The sequence below is a fragment of the Oncorhynchus tshawytscha genome, linkage group LG12, assembly GCF_018296145.1.
Source record: "Oncorhynchus tshawytscha isolate Ot180627B linkage group LG12, Otsh_v2.0, whole genome shotgun sequence".
Classification (NCBI taxonomy): Eukaryota; Metazoa; Chordata; class Actinopteri; order Salmoniformes; family Salmonidae; genus Oncorhynchus; species Oncorhynchus tshawytscha.
In genome coordinates this window covers 55,008,789-55,035,301 of record NC_056440.1, presented here as the reverse complement: position 1 = coordinate 55,035,301, position 26,513 = coordinate 55,008,789, and the positions used below count along the sequence as shown (strand labels likewise).

General features: G+C 43.8%; 1 protein-coding gene across 8 annotated transcripts in view; it reads left to right on the top strand.

Annotated features, from left to right (window-relative positions):
* nav2a (neuron navigator 2a) overlaps nucleotides 1-26,513 on the top strand; it is a 131,112-nt gene that overhangs the window by 54,098 nt on the left and 50,501 nt on the right. For 6 of the 8 annotated variants that reach the window (XM_042330770.1, XM_042330772.1, XM_042330774.1 and 3 more), the window contains exons 6-11: nucleotides 1,222-1,349; nucleotides 14,682-15,915; nucleotides 17,288-17,397; nucleotides 17,879-17,987; nucleotides 20,722-21,117; nucleotides 26,292-26,414. In XM_042330770.1, the coding sequence (XP_042186704.1) occupies nucleotides 1,222-1,349; nucleotides 14,682-15,915; nucleotides 17,288-17,397; nucleotides 17,879-17,987; nucleotides 20,722-21,117; nucleotides 26,292-26,414 (2,100 nt within the window). The remainder of the gene's footprint in view (nucleotides 1-1,221; nucleotides 1,350-14,681; nucleotides 15,916-17,287; nucleotides 17,398-17,878; nucleotides 17,988-20,721; nucleotides 21,118-26,291; nucleotides 26,415-26,513) is intronic. The other 2 variants (XM_042330775.1, XM_042330769.1) reach the window with 1 other exon arrangement.

The following is a 26,513-nucleotide window of genomic DNA, read 5'->3' as shown; positions in this document are numbered from 1 at the left end:
GTATCCCTAAAAAACGGAAACATCCGCTTTTTGCCTGCCCAGAGGAGAGTGCATGCTGTCCATCCCTGGTAGTTTTGCACCTGCTCCTAGTCTAATTTACAAAGCAATGCAGTAGCGCCGCCCTCTGGTCAGCATGTGCAACTGCAGGTTAATATTCAGCTGGGCGTAAGTACATTCAACATCTGGAATGGTGTTTCTCTCCTTTTCAGATTGTAATGCGTTTCTCCTCCAACGCTTTTACTTTTCATCTCTATGCTTTCTTTCTTGGCTTGAATGAAAACGGTCTTGATGTGCGTCCAGGGGGAGCATAGGTGACATTAGGATACTTTCATGATTACAATGTAATGTGGCCACATCCTGAATGAGAACAGACGGAAGACGTTTCATCGTGTAAACAGTGGTGTATATCATGAATAGGCTAGCAGTGAAGCCTGTGACTTAATATCTCACTCAGAATTAAATCATGTGTTATACTTCGCAGCTCAGTTGGTAGAGCATGGTTCTTGCAATGCCAGAATAGTGGGTTTGATTCCTGGGATCACCCGTACGCATAATGTATGCATTGCAAGTAAATTGACGCTAAGTCCCTTTAGATAAAAGTATCTGCGAAATGGATATTTCTGTATTTTTATAATAGAAAGCTTGTTTATACACTAATAACATTTTCAGTGTATTCATTTAGGAACGCTCATACCATCATGGTCTTTGTTGTCGGACAGGAACTTAATGATGACTTATAGCACAGTTAATTCACGGGCTAACAACAGTCTTTCTACTCACCGTAATTGAAAGTCTAATGAGCTGGATCTATTCTCCCACTAACAAAAGCCCATGCAGTCCTGCTTGGTCATGTAAAGGGAATGCCTTTAAAAAATAAAATAAAAAGTTTTTTAAGGTCACTCACTCAGTGTAGCAAGAACGAAATAAGAGTTGATGTTTTACACCGGTATTGAACTACCGGTCATATTTTGTTTATCAGACCAATGCCGACAGCCACAGAATTCTGTTTCCTCCACCGATGTTGAAATAGCAATTTATGTGAAAGACGGATCCGGCTAGAACGCCGCCTTTGACTCCCGGCTATGGCTACACAGGAGATTAGCTAACAATATGTGGTTACAGATGGGTGGAAAATGATTGGACGTTTAATGAACGTATTGCCTTAATCCTTGCTGTTTGTGCCATTGAGTCTAAACGCTCTATTATTACTCTCCCGCTCAGACTTCCAGGCCCGAGTGCGAGGGTGTCCACTGCTGGCAGTGACATCACACCTCGCGGGTCGGTTGGTGCCGCCGGCAACCGGCGAAGTCAGGGCTTCACAGACAAGACCAAACCAGCCTCTCACAAAGGTACGTCTGTCCTTCACACACACGCACATACATACATACACTACCGTTCAAAAGTTTTAGAACACCTACTCATTCAAGGGTTTTTCTTTATTTCTACTATTTTCTACATGGTAGAATAATAGTGAAGACATCAAAACTATGAAATAACACATTTAGTAATCAAAAAAAAGTGTTAATCAAATCAACATTTATTTTATATTTGAGATTCTTTAAATAGCCACCCTTTGCCTTGATTACAGCTTTGCACACTTTTGGCATTCTCACAACCAGCTCCATGAGGTAGTCACCTGGAATGCATATCAATTAACAGGTGTGCCTTCTTTAAAGTTAATTTGTGGAATTTCTTTCCTTCTTAATGTGTTTGAGGCAATCAGTTGTGTTATGACAAGGAAGGGGGGGTATCCCTATTTGGTAAAAGACCAAGTCCATATTATGTCAAGAACACCTCAAATAAGCAAAGAGAAACGACAGTCCATCATTACTTTAAGACATGAAGGTCAGTCAGTACGGAACATTTCAAGAACTTTGAAAGTTTCTTCAAGTGCAGTCGCAAAAACCATCAAGCGCTATGATGAAACCGTCTCTCATGAGGACCGCCACAGGAATGAAAGACCCAGAGTTGCCTCTGCTGCAGAGGATAAGTTCATTAGAGTTACCAGCCTCAGAAATTGCAGCCCAAGTAAATGCTTCACAGAGTTCAAGTAACAGACACATCTCAACATCAAATGATCAAATCAAATTTTATTGGTCACATACACATGGTTAGCAGATGTTAATGTGAGTATAATGAAATGCTTGTGCTTCTAGTTCTCACAGTGCAGTAATATCTAACAGGTAATCTAACAATTCCACAACCACTACCTAATACACACAAATGGATGGAATAAGAATATGTACATAGAAATATATGGATGAGAGATGACCAAGCGGCATAGTTAAGATGCAATAGATGGTATAAAATACAGTATATACATATGAGATGAGTAATGTAAGATATGTAAACATTATTAAAGTGGCATTATTTAAAGTGGCTAGTGATCCATTTATTTATTTTAATTTTTTAATTTTTTTGAGGGTCAGCTTAATATTGCGGAAAGAATGTTGCTTCCAATGTAATTGTCTGCATCATTTCCAATCCCCCATATTTCTTTGGTAAATATATATATATCCATACACGCATGCATATACTGTATATACACATATATACATACACATACCTATATAGACATACATACTTTTTTAAAGAATATACCTTTATTATTATTCCCTGCAAACCCTTCCGCCGACCCCCCAATTGGAGTAAACTAATAAACACTTCTGCTTCTACCTTCAATCCATACATCTTATACACATTCTACAGACAGTCTACTTTACAATAGTTCTCTCTGGTTTGTTCTTAGTCCTTCCTCTATTTCTGATGTCTGGGATTGCTTTGCACTTTTTGCACCAAAGTACATTCATCTCGAGGAGACAGAACGCCCTCTTCCTGAGCAGTATGACGGCTGCGTGGTCCCATGGTGTTTATAATTGTGTACTATTGTTTGTACAGATGAACGTGGTACCTTCAGGCATTTGGAAATAGCTTCCAAGTAAAAAAAAAACACAAAAAAACAAGTTTTAATTACTCCAACCTAAGTCTTTGTAAACTTCCAACCCTCAACTGTAAATGCTGTTTTTCAGTCTCTCGGCCCCAGCTTTGATGAACCTGTACTGATCTCGCCTTCTGGATGGTAGTGGGGTGACTCGGGTGGTTGATGTCCTTGATGATCCCTCTGGGGGGGGTGCTCCCTCTGCTGTTTCCTGAAGTCCTCGATCATCTCCTTTGTTTTGTTGATGTTGAGTGAGAGGTTATTTTCCTGTAGGTTGTTTTCCTGTCTCGTCGTTGTTGGTAATCAAGCCCACTACTGTTGTGTCGTCTGTAGACTTGAGGATTTAGTTGGAGGCGTGCGTGACCATGCAGTCATGGGTGAACAGGGAGTACAAGAGGGGGCTGAGCACGCACCGTTGTGGGCCCCTGTGTTGAGGATCAGCGAAGTGGAGATGTTGTTTCCTACCTTCACCACCTGGGGGCGACCCGTCAGGAATTCCAGGACCAAATTGCACAGGGTGGGGTTGAGACTCTGGACCTCAAGCTTAATCATGAGCTTGGAGGGTACTATGGTGTTGAATTGCTGCAAAGAAACTACTACTAAAGGACACCAATAAGAAGAAAAGACTTGCTTGGGCCAAGAAACACGAGCAACGGACATTAGACCAGTGGAAATGTGTCCTTTGGTCTGGAGTCCACATTGGAGATTTTTGGGTCGATCCGCGGTGTCTTTGTAAGACACGGTGTGGGTGAACAGATGATCTCTGCATGTGTTTTTTTCCCCCTGTAAAGCATGGAGGACGAGGTATTATGGTGTGGCGGTGCTTTGCTGGCGACACTGTCTGTGATTTATTTAGAATTCAAGGCACACTTAACCAGCAGGGCTACCACAGCTTTCTGTAGCGATAAGTCATCCCATCTGGTCTTCAAAATGGTATGCCATACACTGCACTCCTAACCAGCCCTGATGGCAACAATTTCATTGCGCTTTTTTGCAGACGTTTACTGACACCAGCCATATTCAACGGGTGTTGTACACACGTCACGTAACGTTAGCTAACGAGCTAGCTAATGTTAGCTAGTTAAACAACAATGAACAGTGCCAACAATGCTACAGTGCTGGGAGCAAACCAACCATGTTCAATGTTAGCTAGCTAACATTAAGCTCTAATTAGAAAAGCAAACGGATCTGGGAAACAAATAATAACGTCAGCTAGGGATCCAGCCAGCTAACTTTAGCTAGCTAGAGCCAGTGCACTTTAACTAGCTAGCTAACAGTCCACTTTAGCTAGCTAGCTAACAGTTCACTTTAGCTAGCTAGCTAACAGTACACTTTAGCTAGATAGAGCCAGTGCACTTTAACTAGAAATGAAACCACTTTGTCAAAATTAGAAACTTGTAATATCTGAAAATGTAGCTAGCTAATGCTAGACTATCTTACCTGTATACATCAACATGCATGATGGACGCGTCTCCCTGTCAGGAATGCCATACCACGGTTGCCCTTAGTTTGAAGATGTAATCCGGAGACCGGTGTTTTCTCCATCTCTAGCTATCATACTCCAATTCCACTGATTTCATAACTTGATCCTCCAGAAAGTGGAGAGCAACACTTATGCAGCTCCACTACACAATACATTTTTAGAAAGGCAGCGTTCGACAGGATTACCAACACAGACTGACGAGCTCAAATAGACAGAAGCATTCTATATGGCAGACCAATCTGAACACCTCTCTCGGCATGTCCAGCCCACTCATTATCTCAGCCAATCATGGCTAGCGGGAAGGTAGCCTCTTTTTCTGTGGCTTAAACAACTAGGCTCGTAATTTAACAATTTTATTCGTATTTACAGATGGTGTACAAGTTGGTTATTAAGGCACTTGAAAGTTCACGTTCGAGAAGATATTTCTGCAAAAATAAAAAAAAATTGCTTAAAAAAAACGTAGTTTCCTGAATCGGGTCACAAATGCCTAAAACACCTGTCAAGTCATTAACGCTGACAGACTGTCCTGGTCATGATGTGGATGATGATGTCTGTGAGTATGGCAGCTATCCTAATCAGGCCATTATGGTGTGGGAGGCCATAGGTGTCACCCTTTCTCAGAATAGACCAGGGCCTATCCACAAAGCGTTTCAGAGTACAGTAGGAGTGCTGATCTAAGATCTGTCCATATAACAATATTCAAGATGATCTAAAAGGCTAAACTGATTCTAGATCAGCACTCCAACTTTGAGACGCTTTGTGGATACGGGTCCCTGAGTGCAGACACTCTCCCACCCACAATGCACTCCATCAGTGCTGGAGCACTTTACTGACATGCGAGTGAGTTGAGCCACGAAGTAGAGTATTCATCTTTGTTACCTATGTTGAGGGCATAAAAGGTTATTCGTTAGATAGTCAATATGATTTATCGTGCCCAGATGCTTCACCTGTTTATCTGGCTGATCATATGATCTTCCCATCTTTGGCAAAGGGAGCTTTTGGGATACAGAAATGAACAGTACAAGCTTCAATGCTGTGTATTTCGAGGACAATCGAAACACTGTGTGTGGTTGCGTGTGCGTGCGTGTGTGTGTGCCTGCGTTCATTTGTGGGTTACAAGGTTAGGCGACATTGTGTGATTTATAGAGGTGTGTGTGTGTGTGTTAGATTTAGTGTTGAGCTATAAACGTTACCATGACCTCTAGTTGTTCCCTGGTATGACCGCTATGCTCTGTCCTAAGCTTACATGTGCTTGCCTATAGTAGGACACTGCGAATTACCTATGAGTACTGTAGGGGCTGTGGCGATCATGACATGTTGTCCTCCGGGTTATTGTCATGCAAAAGTCTGCCGGTTCCCACGGCAATTGAACTTTAATGAGCATAAACGCGTTCGGCATCGCCAGGCCTCCGTGCTTTTATATCGTTATGATGTGCCCTGAATCAATTTCCTAAATTGCTCGGCCAGCGTCTTGTTGGTGTGTAGTCACACATATCCCCGGGACACACTTTATGGGCTGAGACAAGAATGGCATTATCCCTACAGGGGGGGGAACATGGTTAAAATGATACTCAGCTCAGAGTTTGTTTTTATTTGTTTGACCCTGGGTTAACCTTGCTGTCACACGGCCTCTAGTCTTCTCATGTTGCTTTGAACTCACACTGTACATTCTCCATAGCCCAGGGGCTGTTACCGTGGAAATATCATTCTATTACTGTGTGACTGGTGTCTGTCTACTGTTACTGTATTCAGACGGCCTGACACCGTTTACCCTTATTGACTTCATTGCGTCTCTATTGTCTGCTGTGTTTAGCCAGGGGGAATCCGTTTGACTGTGTATTTAGTGCGAGGTTTTATATAGCTTCTCTGCACTGCTGTCACCACTCAGCTCGTCTACTGGGTTGTTTATAGACTCGTGTTTGTCTTCCACAGTCTAAACTCATTACCCTGTATTATACTGAAAGATGGGGGGGGGGAGATGGAGGGAAGAGAGAAAGAGTGTGTGTGTGTGTGTGTGCGCGAGAGTGATCTGAAGGGCGCAGAGGGATAGACAGCAGGTAGGAGGGGTGAAGGTTTTGGAATCATCTCCCCCCTAACCACCTACCTTCCCTGTTGAGTCGCTGCCAAATCCCTCGCCCCTCCCTCACCCAACTCACTCCTGCACAACAGTTCCACTCAGGCTGCACTACGTGGAACATCTATCAGAGTTTGGGACTCTACTTCTTCTCTCAGCTTCTTTTGGTCTACTCTACTGGGACCGTGATACAGCAGCACTTACGAGGTTTGTCATCGGTCTTTTCACCGCTCTCCCCGTAGCCCCCACGAAGTGCTGAAACTCAACTTGAGATGAGTGCACGCCAGTCTAGCTTTCTCCTAAATCATACATTATGCCGATGTGAGATTTGTATCACCGTTGGGATTCGACCCAGACGTATAGTACTATCGGTCATGGTCTTTTACCTAGTTACCAGACTCAGGGTCATCATTTTTCTTTTGTGATTTAGTTTGTGTTTACTCTTTTAATACAACGTTTTACTTAGTAAGCTTTACTGTACCAAGTTAGCAACAATGTATTAGCGGGAACATTCAGTGATTTACTGTCTTGAAATAAAGATGCTGAGGCTCAGTAGAAACTGCCGGTTCTATTGTCTGGCCTGAATTGTTCTGTGTCAATGGTGCTGACAGTAGAATGGAGAACGTGTCACTGGAAGCATCCTGTTTTATACAGTAGAGAGACATGAGCATACAGCGGGCCTTCCTCTTATGCTTTACATTAACACAAGGTGACAGCAGCAGTGTAGTCACAGAGGGAGAGAGATGATGTGTGACCTGTTGCCACAAGGAAAGGGCAACCGGTGAAGAACAAACACCATTGTAAAATACAACTCATATTTACTTTTGTTTATTTTACCTTTTGTACTTGAACTATTTACACGTCGTTACAACACTGTCTATAGCCATAATATGACATTTGAAATGTCTCTATTTCTTTGTAACTTTTGTGCGTGTAATGTTTACTGTTCAATTTTTTTATCATTTATTTCACTTTTGTATATTATCTACTTCACTTGCTTTGGCAGTGTAAACATATGTTTCCCATGCCAATAAAGCCCTTTCTTTAAATGTAATCGAGAGAGAGTGTGGTGTGCGTGCGTGCGTGATGTGCATGCGTGTGTGGACAGTGCTGAATGAATGGCCAGTTGATGAGCTGTAGCCTCTCTGTTTGACTCTATTCATGTGGAGGAACTTTAAAAAGTTCACTCCAAACAAAGACTGGCTGTCCCACTCACTCACAAGGGCACAATGAGTGAGGTGTGTGTGTGTGTGTGTGTGTGTGTGTGTGTGTGTGTGTGTGTGGGTGTGTTATCTGAACTTGGGAATATGAGTAAGCAGTTTAAACAAATGACATATTGTTCTCCTTAATACAAGTCATCTATATCAAATGAAATCAGATTAAACTTACTAATTGAAAATATAAGCAACAACATAAAACAAGTAACTTTCAGTGGTCATTTATTTATAGGGTACTTCTGGCGAGACATCTGTGTATAGCTAAAACACGATTGCTCTGTGGGCAGTCCTGGCAATATGTTTTTAAGCTATTTCAATAAGTGTCATACTGTATGTTGCTAAAAAAAAGTATCTTCCTGAATCTGGACACATTCATAATCGTATGTTTAGGCTGTGTGTGTCATTCTAAACTGTATACAGTGTCTATAAGTATGATACTGCTCTTTCCCCCCAGACTCAGTGTCATGGTTTTATGTTTAGGCTTTTATTTATCTCTATACCCACGGAATGGATTCAGACACTTGGACTTTTTCCACATTTTGTTAGGTAACAGGCTTATTCTAAAATTGATTAAATTGTCCCCCCTCCCCCCTAATCTATCTACACACAATACCCCATGTCCCCAAAAATTGTCCATTTAAAATAACATCAACTTGATCGGTGTTAATGTTGTAAATGACTATTGGAGCTGGAAACGGCTGATTTGTAATGGTATATCTACATACAGTAGGCGTACAGAGGCCCATTATCAGCAACCATCACTCCTGTGTTCCAATGGCACGTTGTGTTAGCTAATCCAAGTTTATCATTTTTAAAAGGCTAATTGATCATTAGAAGACCATTTTGCAATTATGTTAGCACAGCTGAAAACTGTTGTGCTGATTTAAAGAAGCAATAAAACTGGCCTTCTTTAGACGAGTTGAGTGTCTGGAGCATCAGCATTTGTGGGTTTGAATACCATGGGCCTTTTTGAAGGGGCTGTGCTGAACAAGCAGGTCTCTTACACACACACACACACACACACACGCACATACACACACACACACACACAACACACATGTTGAGGACGCTTGTATTGTACACTTGGTACTGGCACATATAGACAGTAACACAGACACAGTGGAACACACACACACACACACACACACACAGGCGTGATGATCCGTGAAAAGGGCTCTATGTCCACTGTGCCGGGCGGATATCCCAGAAGCCAGTGATGTTATCAGGACAGAGGGCAGCTCAGGGTAGGACCCAATCCCAGAGAGAGAAAGTTGATAGAGAGAAAGGGGAGAGGCAGAGAGTCAGAAATAGAGGGGGACCTGAGATATTATAGAACATCTCATTCCAAAATCATGGGCATTAATAAGGAGTTGGTCCCCACTTTGCTGCTATAACGCAGGGTAGCCTAATGGTTAAGAGCGTTGGACTAGTAACCGGAAGGTTACAAGTTCAAACCCCCGAGCTGACAAGGTACAAATCTGTCGTTCTGCCCCTGAACAGGCAGTTAACCCACTGTTCCTAGGCTGTCATTGAAAATAAGAATTTGTTCTTAACTGACTTGCCTAGTTAAAAAATAAAATATATATATTTTTTAAATAACAGCCACTCGTCTTTGAAGGCTTTCCACTAGATGTTGGAACTTTGCTGCGGGGACTTCCTTCCATTCAGCCACAAGAGTATTAGTGAGGTCGGGCACTGATGTGGCGATTAGGCCTGGCTCGCAGTCGGTGTTCCCAAAGGTGTTTGATGGGTTTGAGGTCAGGGCTCTGTGCAGGCCAGTCATATTCTTCCACACCGATCAAGACAAACCATTTCTGTATGGTCCTCGCTTTGTGCACAGGGGCATTGTCATGCTGAAATAGGAAAGGGACTTCCCAAAACTGTTGCCACAAATTAGGAAGCAAAGAATTGTCTAGAATGTCATTGTATGCTGTAAAGTTAAGATTTATTTTCACTGGAACTAAGAGGCCTAGCCCGAACAATGAAAATCAGCCTCAGACCATTATTCCTCCTCCACCAAACTTTACAGTGTGCACTATGCATTCGGGCAGGTAGCATTCTCCTGGCTTCCACCAAATGCAGATTTTTCCTTTGGACTGCCAGATGGTGGAGCGGGATTCATCACTCCAGCAAATATTTCCACTGCTCCAGAGTCCAATGACGTCGAGCTTTACACCACTCCAGCCGACACTTGGCTTTGCTCATGGTGATCTTAAGCTTGTGTGCGGCTGCTTGGGCATGGAAACCCATTTCATGAAGCTTCCTATGAACAGTTGTGCTGATGTTGCTTCTAGAGGCCGTTTGGAACTCGGTAGGGAGTGTTGCAAACGAGGAAAGCTCTACCTGCTTCAGCACTCGGTGGTCCCGTTCTGTGAGCTTGTGTGTCATTGTTTCGCCTACATGTTTCCACTTCCCAATAACATCACCTACAGTTGGCCAAGGCAGCTCAAGCAGGGCAGAAATTTGACGAACTGACTTGTTGGAAAGGTGGTATCCTATGACGTTCTTCAGTACAAGCCATTCTACTGCCAATGTTTGTCTATGGAGATTGCATGGCTGTGTGCTCTATTTTATACACCTGTCAGCAACAGGTGTGGCTGAAATAGACTATTCACTGATTTGAAGGTGTTTCCACATTTCAGACCCCTTATCCTTTTCCACATTTTGTTACATTACAGGTTTATTCTAAAATGGATTACATTTTTTTTTTTACTCATCAATCCACACACAAAGTGAAAACAGGTTTTTAGAAATTTCTGGAAAGGTATTAAAAGTAAAAAACAGATACCTTATTTACATAAGTATTCAGACCCTTTGCTATGAGACTCGAAATTGAGTTCAGGTGCATCATGTTTTCATTGATCATCCTTGAGATGTTTCTACAACTTGATTGGAGTCCACCTATGGTCAATTCAATTGATAGGACATGACTTGGAAAGGCACACCCCTGTCTTATGTAATGTCCCACAGTTGACAGTGCATGTCAGCAAAAACCAAGCCATGAGGTTGAAGGAATTGTCTGTGGAGCTCCGAGACAGGATTGTGTCGAGGCACAGATCTGGGGAAGGGTACCAAAACATTTCTTCAGCATTGAAGGTCCCCAAGAACACAGTGGCCTCCATCATTCTTAAATGGATGAATGAAACCACCAAAACTCTTCCTAGAGGTGGCCGCCCGGCCAAACTGAGGCAATCGGGGCAGAAGGTCCTTGGTCAAGAATGTAACCAAGAACCTGATGGTCACTCTGACAGAGCTCTAGAGTTCCTCTGTGAAGATGGGAGAACCTTCCAGCACTCCACAAATCAGGCCTTTTATGATAGAGTGGCCAGACGGAAGCCACTCCTCAGTAAAAGGCACATGACAGCCGCTTGGAGTTTGATAAAAGGCTCCTAAAGGACTCAGACCATGAGAAACACTATTCTCTGGTCTGATGAAACCAAGATTGAACTCTTTATCCTGAATGCCAAGCGTCATGTCTGAAGGAAACCTAGCACCACCCCTATGATGAAGCATGGTGGTGGCAGCATCATGCTTTGGGGATGTTTTACAGCGGCAGGGAATGGGAGACTAGACAGAATCAAGGGAAAGATGAACGGAGCAGAGTGCAGAGAGATTCTTGATGAAAACCTTCTCCAGAGCACTCAGGACCTCAGACTGGGGCGAAGGTTCACCTTCCAACAGGACAGTGACCCTAAGCACACAGCCAAGACAATGCAGGAGTGGCTTTGCTGAACAAACAAGTCTTTGAAAATCCTTGCGTAGCCCAACCAGAGCCCGGACTTGAACCCAATCAAACATCTCTGGAGAGACCTGAAAAAAATTGCAGCGACGCTCCTCATCCAACATGACAGAGCTTGAGAGGATCTGCAGAGAAGAATTGGAGAAACTCCACAAATACAGGTGTGCCAAGCTTGTAACGTCAAACCCAGGAAGATTGGAGGCTGTAATCGCAGCCAAAAGTGTTTCAACGAAGTACTGAGTAAAGGGTCTGAATACTTATGTGAATGTGATATTTCCGTTTTTTTTTTACACATTTACAAAAATGTATAGATACCTGTTTTTGCTTTGTCGTTAAGGAGTATTGTGTGCAGATTGTTGAGGGAAGAATACACTTTAATCAATTGTAGAATATGGCTGTAACAAAATGTGGAAAAAGTCAAGGGGCCTGAATACTTTCCGAATGCACTGTAGATGAGATTTTGGTTTAATCCATTGTTCAACACAGGTTTTTGGTATGAAAGAGGCTGTGTAGACTAGAGTTGTGTGTGTGTGTGTGTGTGTGTGTGTGTGTGTGTGTGTGTGTGTGTGTGTGTGTGTGTGTGTGTGTGTGTGTGTGTGTGTGTGTGTGTGTGTGTGTGTGTGTGTGTGTGTGTGAGTGTGTGTGTGTGTGTGTGTGTGTGTGTAGAGAGAGACAGAGTTGGGTTATGGCAGGAATTTCACTGGTGGTCTGTGGTTAAGTCCTGAGGGCCTCTCTGTCTGTTAGACTCAGATTTCAGACTACTAATTGACTGCACTAATTGAGTAATCAAGATTTAAACACTAAAGCATGTGTCTTGTGTAAACTACGAGATTGCACAAGTCATATAGAGGCACAAAGATGTGTGTGTGCGTTGGTGGAATTATATTTTTGTCCCAAGGTAGTGAACTTTCTCACAGTGATCTTAGCCAGGTCAGGAGGTCTATGACCTCTTATGAGTGTGATGTCAGCAGTCCATGTGTTTGGGATATTGGACGAGACGAAAGTGCCACACAGTGAACTCTTTTGGTCAGAGAGAGGGAGAAAGAATGCAGGTCTGTGGCTCTGGTGTGAGTGTTTACGTGTATTGATACATCGTGTATCAATATAGGCAATTGTGTGATAAAATAAGGGGATTCAATTCAGTACAACTTTATTGACAACCATGGGCCAAGAGGTCTGACCCAGGATGTGAAATGTGGATCTCCTTTTCATTCAAACTGGGGCATCTTATGTGGTCATCTGGTTCTGGGTCATCCCCAGACATGCTCTGTGTTTTTCTTGTGTCCAGTGTCCAAGCCAACACAATGTCCACTTCTGAACCAAAACCCCAGCTGGTTTCACCCCCTATTCTCCCTCTGGGTCACAGGCCGCTCTGTTGGCATGATGTAAGCTTCTCAAAGTTCCCCTTTTCCCACATCCCATTCTCAGTGAGTCTGAATCTCTCTCTCTCTCTCTCTCTCTCTCTCTCTCTCTCTCTCTCTTTACCTCTTCTGTAATCCTGCTGGTCCTCCTCTCTCTCATTCAGGCCCTCCTCCAATAGGAAGCCAGCTATTAGCAACCTGACCCACTTTCCGCTAGCATGGCTAATTGGGCCCTAATCACTTCCTAATGGGCACATTTTTTCAATGCGCACACAATAAATACTGAACTGGGGAGAAACGACAGTGGCATGAAAAGCAATTAGGGCATGAAAGGTGCTTAAAAAAAACAGGAATAAATGTGGTGAAAATGGGATGTGGCATAAAGATGTGGAGTGTTTAATATTCCCAGTAAATACTTCCTTACCAAGGCCCAAATGTGTGAATATTAAATTAGTTGTTTAAGGAGTTACCACAATAAAGTCCAGTGTTTAGAGTCATGTTAATGCGGTATACTGAAAAAAGGGTTGCAAACTGCACTGTAAGTAGGGTTCTTCGGCTGTCCCCATAGGATAACCGTTTTTGGTTCTCGGGGGAACCCTTATTGGTTCCAGGTAGAACCGTTTTGGGTTCCATGTAGAACCCTCTGTAGAAACGCATTCTACCTGGATCGAAAAGGGTTCTACCTGCAACCAAAAAGGGTTCTTCAATGGGTTCTCCTATGGGGACAGCCAAAGAACCCTTTTAGGTTCTAGATAACACCTTTTTTACGAAGCGTGCATTGAAAAGGAATTGCAATAGATTCAATTTGAGATCATTACTTAAGTGACTATGTTTGTGAAAGTATTTGTGCAGCAGGATAGTAGCTTCTGTTTTGCTGTGCCCATCTGCTGTACTGGCTGGCTAATGGGTTGGGCATGGGAGTGGCCACAAGGGCAGATTGTCAGTTTGGCTTTGAGTGTTCAAGGTAACGCTAGCAGTAAGTAGGCTCTGGGAGACTCTACAGGCACGCAACAATAACTACACTCTATTCTTGTACTGTACAGTATTAGCCTCTTGAGGAAGAATATCTTAGCTACTTTATGAGTTCTGTGTCTACGTGGGTTTTGGATTTGATTGTGACTGTTATTGGTAAGTCAAACATTATTGATTTAGAGGGGTAAACAGTATAAACTTTTTTTTAAGTGCTTTGTTGGTTTTCTTGTGCTCTGTAACAGTGGCAGACTGTTGTGTGTCGTCTGTAAAAACCTTCATTTAGACAAAATCGTCAAATGTGTTTTGTGTTTTAGCTATTTCGTTTCCACAGTACTTCAGAATACAGCCTTGGAGTGGATCAAGTCTTTCTGTGAATTGGAAGATAATGACCAGCATCAATCCAGACCTCCCAGGGGGCGTCAGTGGCAGTGTTGTATCTCAGCTCAAATTCCTTGGCCTAACTTTAAAGCACTTTCCCTCATTGTTTTTATAAATAGTTTATGATGGGCACTCTCATTGTTATTGTCCAAGGTCTCTAATAGTTTGCAGAGTGTCGTGGGGTCGCTGGCGTTAAGTCATGACAGGGTTTGACTGTGTCAACACAGGCTAACCTGAGCTTTCCACAGTGCAGGACCTTATATGGACAGTTAGTGTGGGGTCTGTGAGGATTGCTCTGTCTAACCATCTCTTATTTCTCTCCTTTCCCCTCTCCTTATCCTCTCTCCCACTCTTGCTTTCCCCCTTCTCTTCCTCCTCTTCATCTTCTTCACTCCTCTCATCTCCGAATCCCCTCTCACTCCTATTCTCCTCTCGGTTATCCTCTTCTCACTTCCTCCTTTTCTTCATCCCTTCCACCTCTTCATCCTCTCCTTTTCCTCTTCCTCCTCTTCCTCACAGAACCCTCGGAGGGCATGACTTCACAGACTCCGGTAATGACTGAGCATGCTCCGTCGTCCCCAGCGGCCGTCTGCACTTCCGCCAACAGCGCCTCTACCTCGGCTCCCATCCCTCCAGCCTCCTCCTCCTCCTCGGCCATCCCCCACCCCAACTCCAGCAGCAAGCCCTGGAGGAGTAAGTCTGTGAGCTCCAAGCACACCACCTCCTCAGCCATGCTCTCTGTCAAGCAGGAGAAGGATGCCTCCTCTAAGGCCTCCTCGTCCACCGAGCCCCCCCCTAAAGTCATCCAACAGAAGTCTATGCTGGAGAAGCTCAAGCTGTTTAACAGCAAAAGTGGATCTAAGTCCTCGTCCTCCAGCACTCATGGGGCTCAAGCGGACTGCGGTGCCCCCGCCCGGCAGCTCGGGGCTGGTGGAGTGGAGAGGGCAGAAGCAGGGTCCAACACCGACTCCCTGGAGGAGGCGGAGGGGAACGCCCGTCCCGGCGTCAACGGGACCGGTAACGGGACGACCCACGGTGTGGCCCCAACCCATGTTCCTACCGTCGCCACAACAACCAGCAGCCCCAAGATCGCACTGAAGGGAATCGCTCAGCGCACGTTCAGTAGAGCTCTGACCGCTAAAAAGAGCTCAGTGAAAGGACTGGAGAAGGAGAAAGAGAAGGAGAGGGGGAAGGAGAAGGAAAGAGGGAAAGAGGCGGGGAAACACATCTCCACCACAGAGAGGATGGAACTCAGGGGGGAGGAGCCTAAGGAGGAAGCGACTACAACTGTCGCAATGGAAACGGATCCCTCTTCCAATAAGAGGACTTCTAAAATCGCCAGTTTCATACCCAAAGGGAGCAAAGTGGCCAAGAAGGAGAGTTCTGTCCCTGCACACAGCGGCATACCAAAGCCAGGGGGTAAAACCTCAGGGGTAGGGGGGAAGGCCCCCTCAGCAGGGGGGAAGGAGGGTGGGGAGCGTCCCCGGAGCATGCGGTTAGGGGGGGGTCTGGTCCTGCACCGCGGACACCTGGACAAGGACAGGGACAGCAGACACTCTAGCTCCACCTCTAGTCTGGCTTCCACAGAGGGCAAGGCCTCACAACAGGGCAACAGCGCCGCCCCGGTGGTGGAAGGTGGAAGTGGTGGCGCCACACAGAGCACAGCCTGCAACACAGTCAGCGTCCAGCTACCTCAGCCCCAGCAGCACCACAGCCACCCCAATACAGCCACCGTAGCACCCTTCATGTACAGGTGAGTGATGCACATACTCTGGACTGACAAAACTGTCAACTGTAACATTTGTCATGATGTGTCTACCCGACCAAGCCTTTGTGAATCTGTCATAGTATCCTGAGAAAGACTGAAAGGATCCTAACTCATTAGTCACTGATCATTAGTGAGCATCTGCAAGCTGTTTGCTAGGAATTTCCCCTAGAGTCACTTTCCCACTGTGTGTTTGTATGCTCACCCCACCCCTGACCACTGTATCTCAGTCCCAGTGTGATATGGGTGGAGCCACTGAATGGAGCCATTCTAACCACCTCTAGTTATCCAACCCCCCCCCCCAACTACAGATTGCCCCTTTAAGTCTATCAACAGTGTGCAGGTTTTAACAAGTGTCCATTAGGCCTATGGATCTTTTCTTTATCAGCATGAATTAGATTGAGCAATAAAAGCTCCACTTCTATTCCATCGGCTGGGATCTGCACTGTGCTGCTGTTGCAAGGGTGCATATCTCACTGGCTGTCCACTGGTTTCAAAAACAATAGGCAGTGTAAACTTCTTGAATTCAACCATTATTGGGTTCAGATATACATTTAGATTTGTGAACAGCCGTCCACAACAACCACAATCCGTAAGGCGCAAATAGCTAAATGGGAGAGCAGCAGTGTGATTCACATCAATGCGCTGTGTAGATATCAATAATAAGTGATATCCGTATCGCTGTAGACGACACCACTGCTGTCATCCTTACCTCCAAGCGTTTATTCAAGTTGGATAATCTTTGGATGCCGACAGCAGTCGCACCATTGGAAGACATAGCTTGGACTGTAGCCTACAAAAGCCTATTTCTGCTCTTTTCCAGCGATCCATCAAACACATTTGGTGTGTCATCATAGTGGTCTCTGACTTGTGGTCAGACTCGCTCAGGTGGAACAAACTTACACTTGCGCCTTTTTTTCAATGCTGAGTTGAATGTCGTTGAGAAATCACAGAAGCGTCAAATATTTTTGTTGTTGTTGTTGCTAACATCCTTTTCTGAATGGAAAAGTAATCCTCGAAGTAATCATCTAGGTTTTCAAAAGTATCTGTAATCTGATTACAATATTTTAGCTGGTAACGTAATGGATCACAGTTACTGTTTTTTTTGTAATCCCTTACATGTAACGGAATACATGTAATCTATTACTCCCCAACCCTGCCTCTGATCCTCCCCTGTATGAATAGCCCCCCCCCACTGTCTTACCCTTACACTCACCACTTAGGAACTTCCTCTCCTGATGTTAGCCGGTTATAGGGCATTAACGGCAGGATCATACATCTCTGTTTTAGAAAAGGGGGGAAATTGACATTGACAATCCAGATATTCCGTTTGACACTTTGACACTTTGATATCATCTAGGTCACAAACGGACGTGGACGGTATCATGGCGACAGAGGCAGGGTCAGGAGGAATGGGCGGAGAAAACGTTCCCTTTAAAACCAGCCAGTCATCCATTGAGGACCTTTCAGGTGGGCCATCGACTAGTTCAACAAAGAGAAAACAATACCTTACATTTATGGGATTTTTATCATTCGTGTGCAATTTATATCTATAGGCTACGTTGAGCGTTTTCCTTTCATTATTTTAGGCTATCTGGCATTAGCGTGTAAGCCTATGTGCCGGCACCTAATAGCCTACACACCATTTGCCAAATGTTTTTGGGTAATGGGGAGGAAAAAGTCAACGTCGAGCCACGCGGGCAAAAAAGGACGTCGGAGTTTGACTCTGACTGTAGCCTACGGCACATTTTCTATATTAGCCGGTTTAGGGTCGGGTGTGGGCCTCAGATTTTCTATATTAGCCGGTTTAGGGTCGGGTGTGGGCCTCAGATTTGAACATATTTTCCAGAGGTTGCTGATGGGTTATTAGCAGTTGCGGGCAGGTGAACAAACAGTTGACCAGCGCACCACTAGTGCCTATGTGCTCAGTCACCATGTTTTTTCTGTACAGCAGAAGATCCAGAGACACGGCGGCTGCGGACTGTTAAAAACATTGCAGATTTGCGCCAGAACCTGGAAGAGACTATGTCCAGTCTACGGGGGACTCAGATCTCACACAGGTAAGAACCCCCCCTGCAATGAGAATGGACAGATCCAGAACATGTGTCCAATCCAGTATCCAAACAGACTCCATATTGCAGATTCAATTCTAGATTCTGTGTGTTCAACAAGTTCCACTGACATCCATTAAGACATAACACACACACACACCTCCTAGAAAGAGACCACAATAGTCATCACAATAAAGCTATTCTTAAGCAATGATCCAATACACTTTCTCTTGTAAAAATCCCAAAAGGGGGCTGTTAATGTAAGGTTAGTTAGCACGTCTGTTTTTTTTGTTTTTTTTAAGGGGTTGGATCAGTTTAATATTTCGTAAAGATTGTTGCTTCCATCAATCTAATTGTCTGCATAATTTCCAATCCCCCATATATTTTGGGGTTAAATATATATATATATATATCCATATACATACAGTTGAAGTCGGAAGTTTACATACACCTTAGCCAAAAACATTTAAACTCAGTTTTCCACAATTCCTGACATTTAATCCTAGTAAGAGTTCCCTGTCTTAGGTCAGTTAGGATCACCACTTTTATTTTAAGAATGTGAAATGTCAGAATAATAGTAGAGAGAATGATTTATTTCAGCTTTTATTTCTGTCATCACATTCTCAGTGGGTCAGAAGGTTACATACACTCAATGAGTATTTGGTAGCATTGCCTTTAAATTGTTTAACTTGGGTCAAACGGTTCGGGTAGCCTTCCACAAGCTTCCCACAATAAGTTGGGTGATTTTGTCCCATTCCTCCTGACAGAGCTGGTGTAACTGAGTCAGGTTTGTAGGCCTCCTTGCTCGCACATGCTTTTTCAGTTCTGCCCAAAAATTTAGGTTTGAGTCATTAAAACTTGTTTTTCAACCACTGCTCAAATTTCTTGTTAACAAACTATAGTTTTGGCAAGTCGGGTAGGACATCTACTTCGTGCATGACAGAAGTAATTTTTCCAACAATTGCTTACAGACAGATTATTTCACTTATAATTCACTATCACTATTCTAGTGGGTCAGAAGTTTACATACACTAAGTTAACTGTGGCTTTAAACAGCTTGGAAAGTTACAGAAAAGGATGTCATGACTTTAGAAGCTTCTGATAGGCTAATGGACATAATTTGAGTCAATTGGAGGTGTACCTGTGGATGTATTTATTTATTTATTTTAATTTTACCTTTATTTAACCAGGTAGGCAAGTTGAGAACAAGTTCTCATTTACAATTGCGACCTGGCCAAGATAAAGCAAAGCAGTTCGACAGATACAACGACACAGAGTTACACATGGAGTAAAACAAACATACAGTCAATAATACAGTATAAACAAGTCTATATACAATGTGAGCAAATGAGGTGAGATAAGGGAGGTAAAGGCAAAAAGGGCCATGGTGGCAAAGTAAATACAATATAGCAAGTAAAACACTGGAATGGTAGTTTTGCAATGGAAGAATGTGCAAAGTAGAAATAAAAATAATGGGGTGTATTTCAAGGCATACCTTCAAACTCAGTGCCTCTTTCCTCGCACTCAAAGGAGAAAAAATCAATAAATCAGAAGAAAAATTTCAGACCTCCACATTCTGGTACATTCTTGGGAGCAATTTCCAAACGGCTGAAGGTACCATGTCCATCTGTACAAACAATAGTACGCAAGTATAAACACCTTGGGACCACGCAGCCGTCATACCGCTCAGGAAAGAGATGAGTTCTGTCTCCTAGAGATGAAAGTACTTTGGTGCGAAAAGTGCAAATCAATCTCAGATCAACAGCAAAGGACCTCGTGAAGATGCTGGAGGAAACAGGTACAAAAGTATCTATATCTACAGTAAAACGAGTCCCATATCGACATAACCTGAAAGGCAGCTCAGCAAGGAAGAAGCCACTGCTCCAAAACCACCATAAAAAGGCCAGACTACGGTTTGCAACTGCACATGGGGATAAAGATGGTACTTTTTGGAGAAATGTCCTCTGGTCTGATAATAGAACTGTATGGCCATAATGACCATGGTTATGTTTGGAGGAAAACGGGGGAGGCTTGCAAGCCAAAGAACACCATCCCAACCGTGAACCACAGGGGTGGCAGCATCAAGTTGTGGGGGTGCTTTGCTGCAGAAAATAGATGGCAACATGAGTGAGGATAATGATGTGGATATATTGAAGCAACATCTCAAGACATCAGTCAGGAAGTTAAAGCTTGATCGCAAATGGGTCTTCCAAATGGACAATGACCCCAAGCATACTTCCAAAGTTGTGGCAAAATGGCTTAAGGACAACAAAGTCAAGGAATTGGAGTGGCCATCACAAAGCCCTGACCTCAATCCTATAGAACATTTGTGGGCAGAACTGAAAAAGTATGTGCGAGCAAGGAGGCCTACAAACCTGACTCCGTTACACCAACTTTTGAGACTTTTGAGACTTCTCTGTCTGATGCTCTATTCTAGTTTGTATGGAATGAAGGGCTTGTTCTCCAACCCCACCAGACTGTGTCTTGTGTCTGGTTCTTTCAGCATGATCCCCCTGTTTTTATGAGAGTGTCAGTGTCTTTGATCCAGTAGTGGCTTGATGGAGCAGTGGTCTTGTCTTTGGATTTTGATTCAAGCTCCTGACCCAGTCTCTCTCCCTGCTGCTTGCGCTCCCTTTCAAAGGATTAGAGAGGTCTTACCCACTGTCTAGTCTAGTCCAGTTTAATGCTGCTCAGCTAATGTCTCGTCTTACACTCAGTCTTTTTTTTCTGCTTCCCCCCCCAGCACCTTGGAGACAACCTTTGACAGCAACGTCACCACGGAGATCAGCGGTGGCGGCGGGAGTGGGCGGAGCATCCTCAGCCTCACTTCCTCTCGGCCCTCCCTGTCGTCATGGCGACTGGGCCAGTCCAGCCCTCGTCTGCAGGCGGGGGACGCCCCCTCCACGGGGAACGGTTACGGGGGTCGTGCCTTGGGAGGAGGGGGGCAGGGGGGGCGCTACTTGTACCCTGGCCCCCTGCGGAGACAGCTGGCGGGGCGGGGAGGTGCCCTCGGTATGGATCTGGGGGAGAGAGGGGAGGATATTGACCTGGAGGGCATCGCCATGGAGGTGACGGGCTACATGAGTGACGGGGATGTGCTGAGCAAGAACGCAGCGCGCCCTGATGACGTCACGAGCGGGTGAGTATTCTGAGAGAACTCGCATACGGTGACAAATTGTGTTTTGCAAATTGCAACTCATCCCTTTTGGGGCTGGCTTGGTTGGTTTTGCGCCCTTTCTCATAAGGTTTCGGGAAGGAATGCGTTATAAGCGGCTGTCGTGTCACAAGAGGGCGCCAGTGTATTTGTAATCTATGTGTACAAACGTGAACATGGTTTCAGCCAAAAGTAGTATGGAATAAAGGGAAAATACTGTTATACTGTAATAGCTTTTTGAGATGGTATACATTTAGATAAGAATATGTCTTTGGGGACCAGGCCCCGTATCCGCAAAGCGTCTCAGATTAGGAGTGCTGATCTAGGATCAGGTTTCCCCTGTCCATATCATTTTATGAATTATGATCTGAAAGTCAAAACTGATTCTAGATCTGCACTCCTACTCTTCGTGAATACTGGCCCAGATCAGATGCTACCTCTGTCTCCCAGAGGACAGTAGCTCCACTCTGTGAGTTCAATCCAGTAGCGTTGTGCCACATAACCTGTTGGTTTTCTAGTCAGTGCCCATGTTGAAGTCAGTGTCCATGTTGTAACAGGCCCCCTGCATACCTTGGCTCTCATACTCTGCAATTTAAACCAATGCTGTCATTGTTATTATCATATTAATTTACACACTGGGAGCCAACTCTGCTGCTGATGCCAGAATCGGGAAAGTGAACGGCCAAAAAGAGAGAGAGACTAAGACTAAGACTCTCCCTCTCTTTTTGGCCGTTCACTCTCCCCGATTCTGGCATCAGCAGCAGAGTCAAACATCAACAAGCAACAACAACAACAATCCTAAACTGCCTCAAAGTGTTAAGAGGAAGGAAAATAGCCTTGTTTAAGAGCACATAATTCAGGGGTTACCAAACCTTTTTCGAACCCACCATGTAAAATAAAAGGGGCTTAATTGTGGCTATACTTCTGACAGTATTTCAATCTATAGGAAGTATGGTTTGAAGTGATGGAAATGCACCAGAAAGGCATTGGGAAGTTCAGAAGATCATCAGGTGATACTTTTGTATGCTCTTCTGTGTAGAACAGAACATCATCATTGGTAATGTTATTTTCCTCCCTCTCCCCAGTCTGATTTAGTGTCTGGTCCAGTCCACTCTGTTCTAATGAGTCCTGTGCGGCTTATGGGCAATGTAGAGAGTCTTATCTTTCAGTAATGGGGTCATAATATTTTGTAGCTTAGCCTTTCACTGCGGTGGGCTAAATCAGGGTCAGTTTCTCGGGTAGTCTTAAACAAATCTACTTTGAAACAACAGTATACACCTCACACACATGGTTATGGGCTTAAACAAAAGAACAAACCAGTCCCAGGTCAGATATAGAGTTGAAATGTCTTCAATTTTGAGTTTGCATCCCAATATGACACTTTATAACATATAACAAAACCGTTTGACATAGAAACACTGGATTTTCGGCAGGTAAAAAAAAACAAGGTATATTAATTATGAAATTCTGAAAAATATGAATAACATTCCACCCACGATGCCACTAGAGGGCGATTTGTTCATTTGACTGCAGGAAAGGGCTACACCATTCAAAAGACAGAGCCACATTGGTAGGAAGGAAACAGAAACCATTTATTACAACCGGCATCTAGCCACCGGAGTTTACCGACGTAACCCCGGTTCTATGAACCAAAGCACAAAGTTTCTCTTGCGACATAATCACTTCTGCAGAGCCACCTGCCCTGAAAGTGGTGGGGTTAAGTGCTCCCCCTGAAGCACTCAGATAACGCATCTCAAACAAAACACACACACACACCTGGGCAGGTGAGTGTTATGAAAAGAAAGAGCCCAACCATTCCCCTGCTAGTGCAGTATGATATTCTACATCTATGCTTAGGGATTGGCTCAGGGTGGGACGCCAGACAAAGTCGTAGTGAGATGAGCGATCAGGCACTGCTCAGTATTATACTACGGTTGGGTCTAATGCTGACTAAAACCGTCTATTCCGCAAATTACCACCGGCTCAATCTATGACGTTAAAATGCCTATGTACTCTGTTCCATCCGACTGCACAATCCCCGGCTCATCAGCCCAGCCAGGCAATTTTATAAATTTGATCTCCGCTATAAAAACCATATAGCCATTATCTCACATTTCTTTTAGACTAACATTTTGTTTTCAACTGCGGAGATTTGTTTAAACCTTGCTGTCTGTCTCTCCGACGTTTGCAACATTGTTAAATATATTCAAATTCCATCTCCAGCTGTCCCATAGAAATTAACGTGTCGGGACGTCATGAATCAGCAGGTATATATCCATTATGGATATATACCAAGAAATGTCCATTTGAAAAAAGGTCGAACGAAACGAAGTGCATCTAGTTTGCAGTCTTTCCAGTTTCAGTTTGAAGTGATTGTGTTATCTGTGTTGTTGGCTAGCTCCTCTGAACAACAGTGTCCTGACGAGTGAGCACATTTTCTATGCCAGGTGAAATCACACCTCATTAGCTCATTGTTATGGATGTATCCAAATGAATGTCACTAGAAAACAGCTTACGCAGCAACTTTGCTGTTATTCTGGCTAATTAGCCCTTATTCCAATAACGGTCGTGGAAATGGTGTGACCAGATTACGCCTGTAGCCTGGGGAGTTCATGAACCACCGATCATGTTTCTCTGATAACCAGGAGGCCTTTTTGTATGATAATACACTGCGAGTGCGTGTGTGTGTGTGTGTGTGGTGATATGGTGGAGCCTCCCCGTGTCTTAACCATTTAAAACAGACACAGATAGCTCCGTCTCCTCCCCCCTCCTCCCCAGGCCTTGAATGTTTAGCCACCAATGCTAAGTTGGCATTAGCAGCTAACTGGTTCAGCCACGTGTTGTAGGTTTGACCATAGAGAATGAGTTGGCAGTGGGATTCCACGCCCGCCTACAGGGTAGTCACGATCTGGGCAAGTGGCAAAGTCATGCCTTTTTCTATAGTTGATCTTCTAAAAAAAAAATCTGATTTTAAACCTAACCTTATGCCTGACCCTAACCGTGAATTTAAGACCCAAAAATCGAAAATGTTGTTTTCATAAATGTTTACGATATAGCCAATTGTGCCACCTGCCCATCTAGTGGGACTTACAGGCATCGTTGTTTATCTTTACCATGTTAATCAAATCTAATTGTATTGGTCACATACACATATTTAGCAGATGTTATTGCGGGTGTAGAGAAACGCTTGTGTTCCTAGCTCCAACAGTGCAGTAGTATCAAACAATTCACAACACACAAATCTAAAGTGAAAGAATGGAATTAAGAAATATATCAATATTAGCTTGAGCGATGTCGAAGTGGCATTGACTAAAATGGAATAGAATACAGGGTTTTAGTCAATGCCACTCCGACATTGCTCAATCTAATATTTATATAATTATTTGACTTTTAGATTAGTGTGTATTGTTGTGAACTGTTAGATACTGTTGGAGATAGGAACACAAGCAGGTTAATGAAGCAATACAAATGTTATGTGACTCAAATGAAAGGCCATTTAGTTGAAGGGGAAAAAATGGCCAATTGTTTTCGTCATTTTGATAATAACTACACCAAATTGTTATTCAAATGACAAGATTTTTACTGAGCCTTAATGATATTTTAGTCAAAATGACTTAAGACTAGACTGATTCTATAAAACATTAACACTGCACCAGGAACAACATCTTGGAAAGGAAGTACGGGTCTAGCTGCACTTGTGCGTGTCTGTGTTCTTCTGTGCATGTGCAGAGCTCCAGTGGTGTGGAGTAACCTCTTGATCCTACTTGAGACGCAGACGTCCCACCTAGAGCTCTGGAAATGCAAATGCGCTACGCTACACGCTAATAGTATTAGTTAAAACGCAAACGTTCATTAAAATACACATGCTTGGTATTGAAATAAAGCTACAGTCGTTGTGAATCTAGCCACCGAGTCAGATTTTTAAAATGCTTTTCGGCGAAAGCATGAGAAGCTATTATCTGATAGCATGCAACACCCCAAAAGACCCGTAGGGGATGTAAACAAAAGAATTAGCATAGTCGGCGCTACACAAACTGCACAATAAAATATAAAACATTAATTACCTTTGACCATCTTCTTTCTTGGCACACCTTGATGTCCCATAATCAATACTGGGTCTTTTTTTGGATTAAATCGGTCCATATATAGCCTAGATATCGATCTATGAAGACTGTGTGATAAACGGAAAAAAAGTAGCGTTTGATAACGTAACGTCATTTTTTAAAAGTTAAAAAGTCGACGATAAACTTTCACAAAACACTTCGAAATACCTTTCTAATGCAACTTTAGGTATTACTACACGTTAATAAGCTATAAAAATCATCAGGAGGCGATGTAAATTCGATAGCTGGTCGTGTGGAAAAAATGTCCGGAAAAACACAGAGACAATGCCTCAGGTTGGTGGTCGGAGGGAATCGGTTCCCTTTGGTCGGATCTACCAAGAATCAAATCATAATCAAATGAGAAGACTCTATACATCCTGTGGAAGCTGTAGGTACTGCAAGCTCGGCCTCATTTAATACGGTTCACCTTTAACAATCCATGGAAGTGGCGCATGGATATTTTTTTCCATCTCCAGTGATCAGATTTTCCTGCGCTTTTCGATGAAACAGACGTTCTGTTATAGTCACAGCCGTGATTTAAACAGTTTTGGAAACGTCTGAGTGTTTTCTATCCACACATACTAATCATATGCATATACTATATTCCTGGCCTGAGTAGCAGGACGCCAAAATGTTGCGCGATTTTTAACAGAATTTCCGAAAAAGTAGGGGGGAGGCTTAACAGGTTTTAATGACCGGTCCAGTCGACCAACAGCCATTTCATCTGATTGATGAGACTGGTGCCTGGGCCGGACAAACAAGATGGATGTTCTTTCCTCTCCTAGTTGGTTTTATTTAGAGCAAGAAGGAACAGCCATCTTGTTTGTTGTTGGCTCTCTCTCTCTGGGGTGTTAGACAGAGCACGGCCCAACACTCGATCTTCTTCTTCCTGGCTTGAAAGCTGACACGAAAAACGGCCTTCTTTTAGTCAAACAATTTCAGTTTTTGAATCCGTCAAGAATGAACTGATTTCCAGCAAAAGTGTTGTGCAATTTTAACCGTGAGCTTTGACTTTGAAAACCTTGTGTTTTCTGATTTGACCTTTTCTGATCCCAGCTACATGACGGACGGCGGTCTGAGCCTGTACACGCGGCGACTCAACCGTCTACCTGACGGCATGGCGGCGGTACGAGAGACCCTCCAACGCAACACCTCCACGGGCCAGGGAGACGCTGACAGGTAGGACACACACACACACACACACAGACCATTTCTCTGCATCATTGGGAGAGATCCTTACATTGGGTCACATTACAAAATGGTTGGATTTGTGTCCTT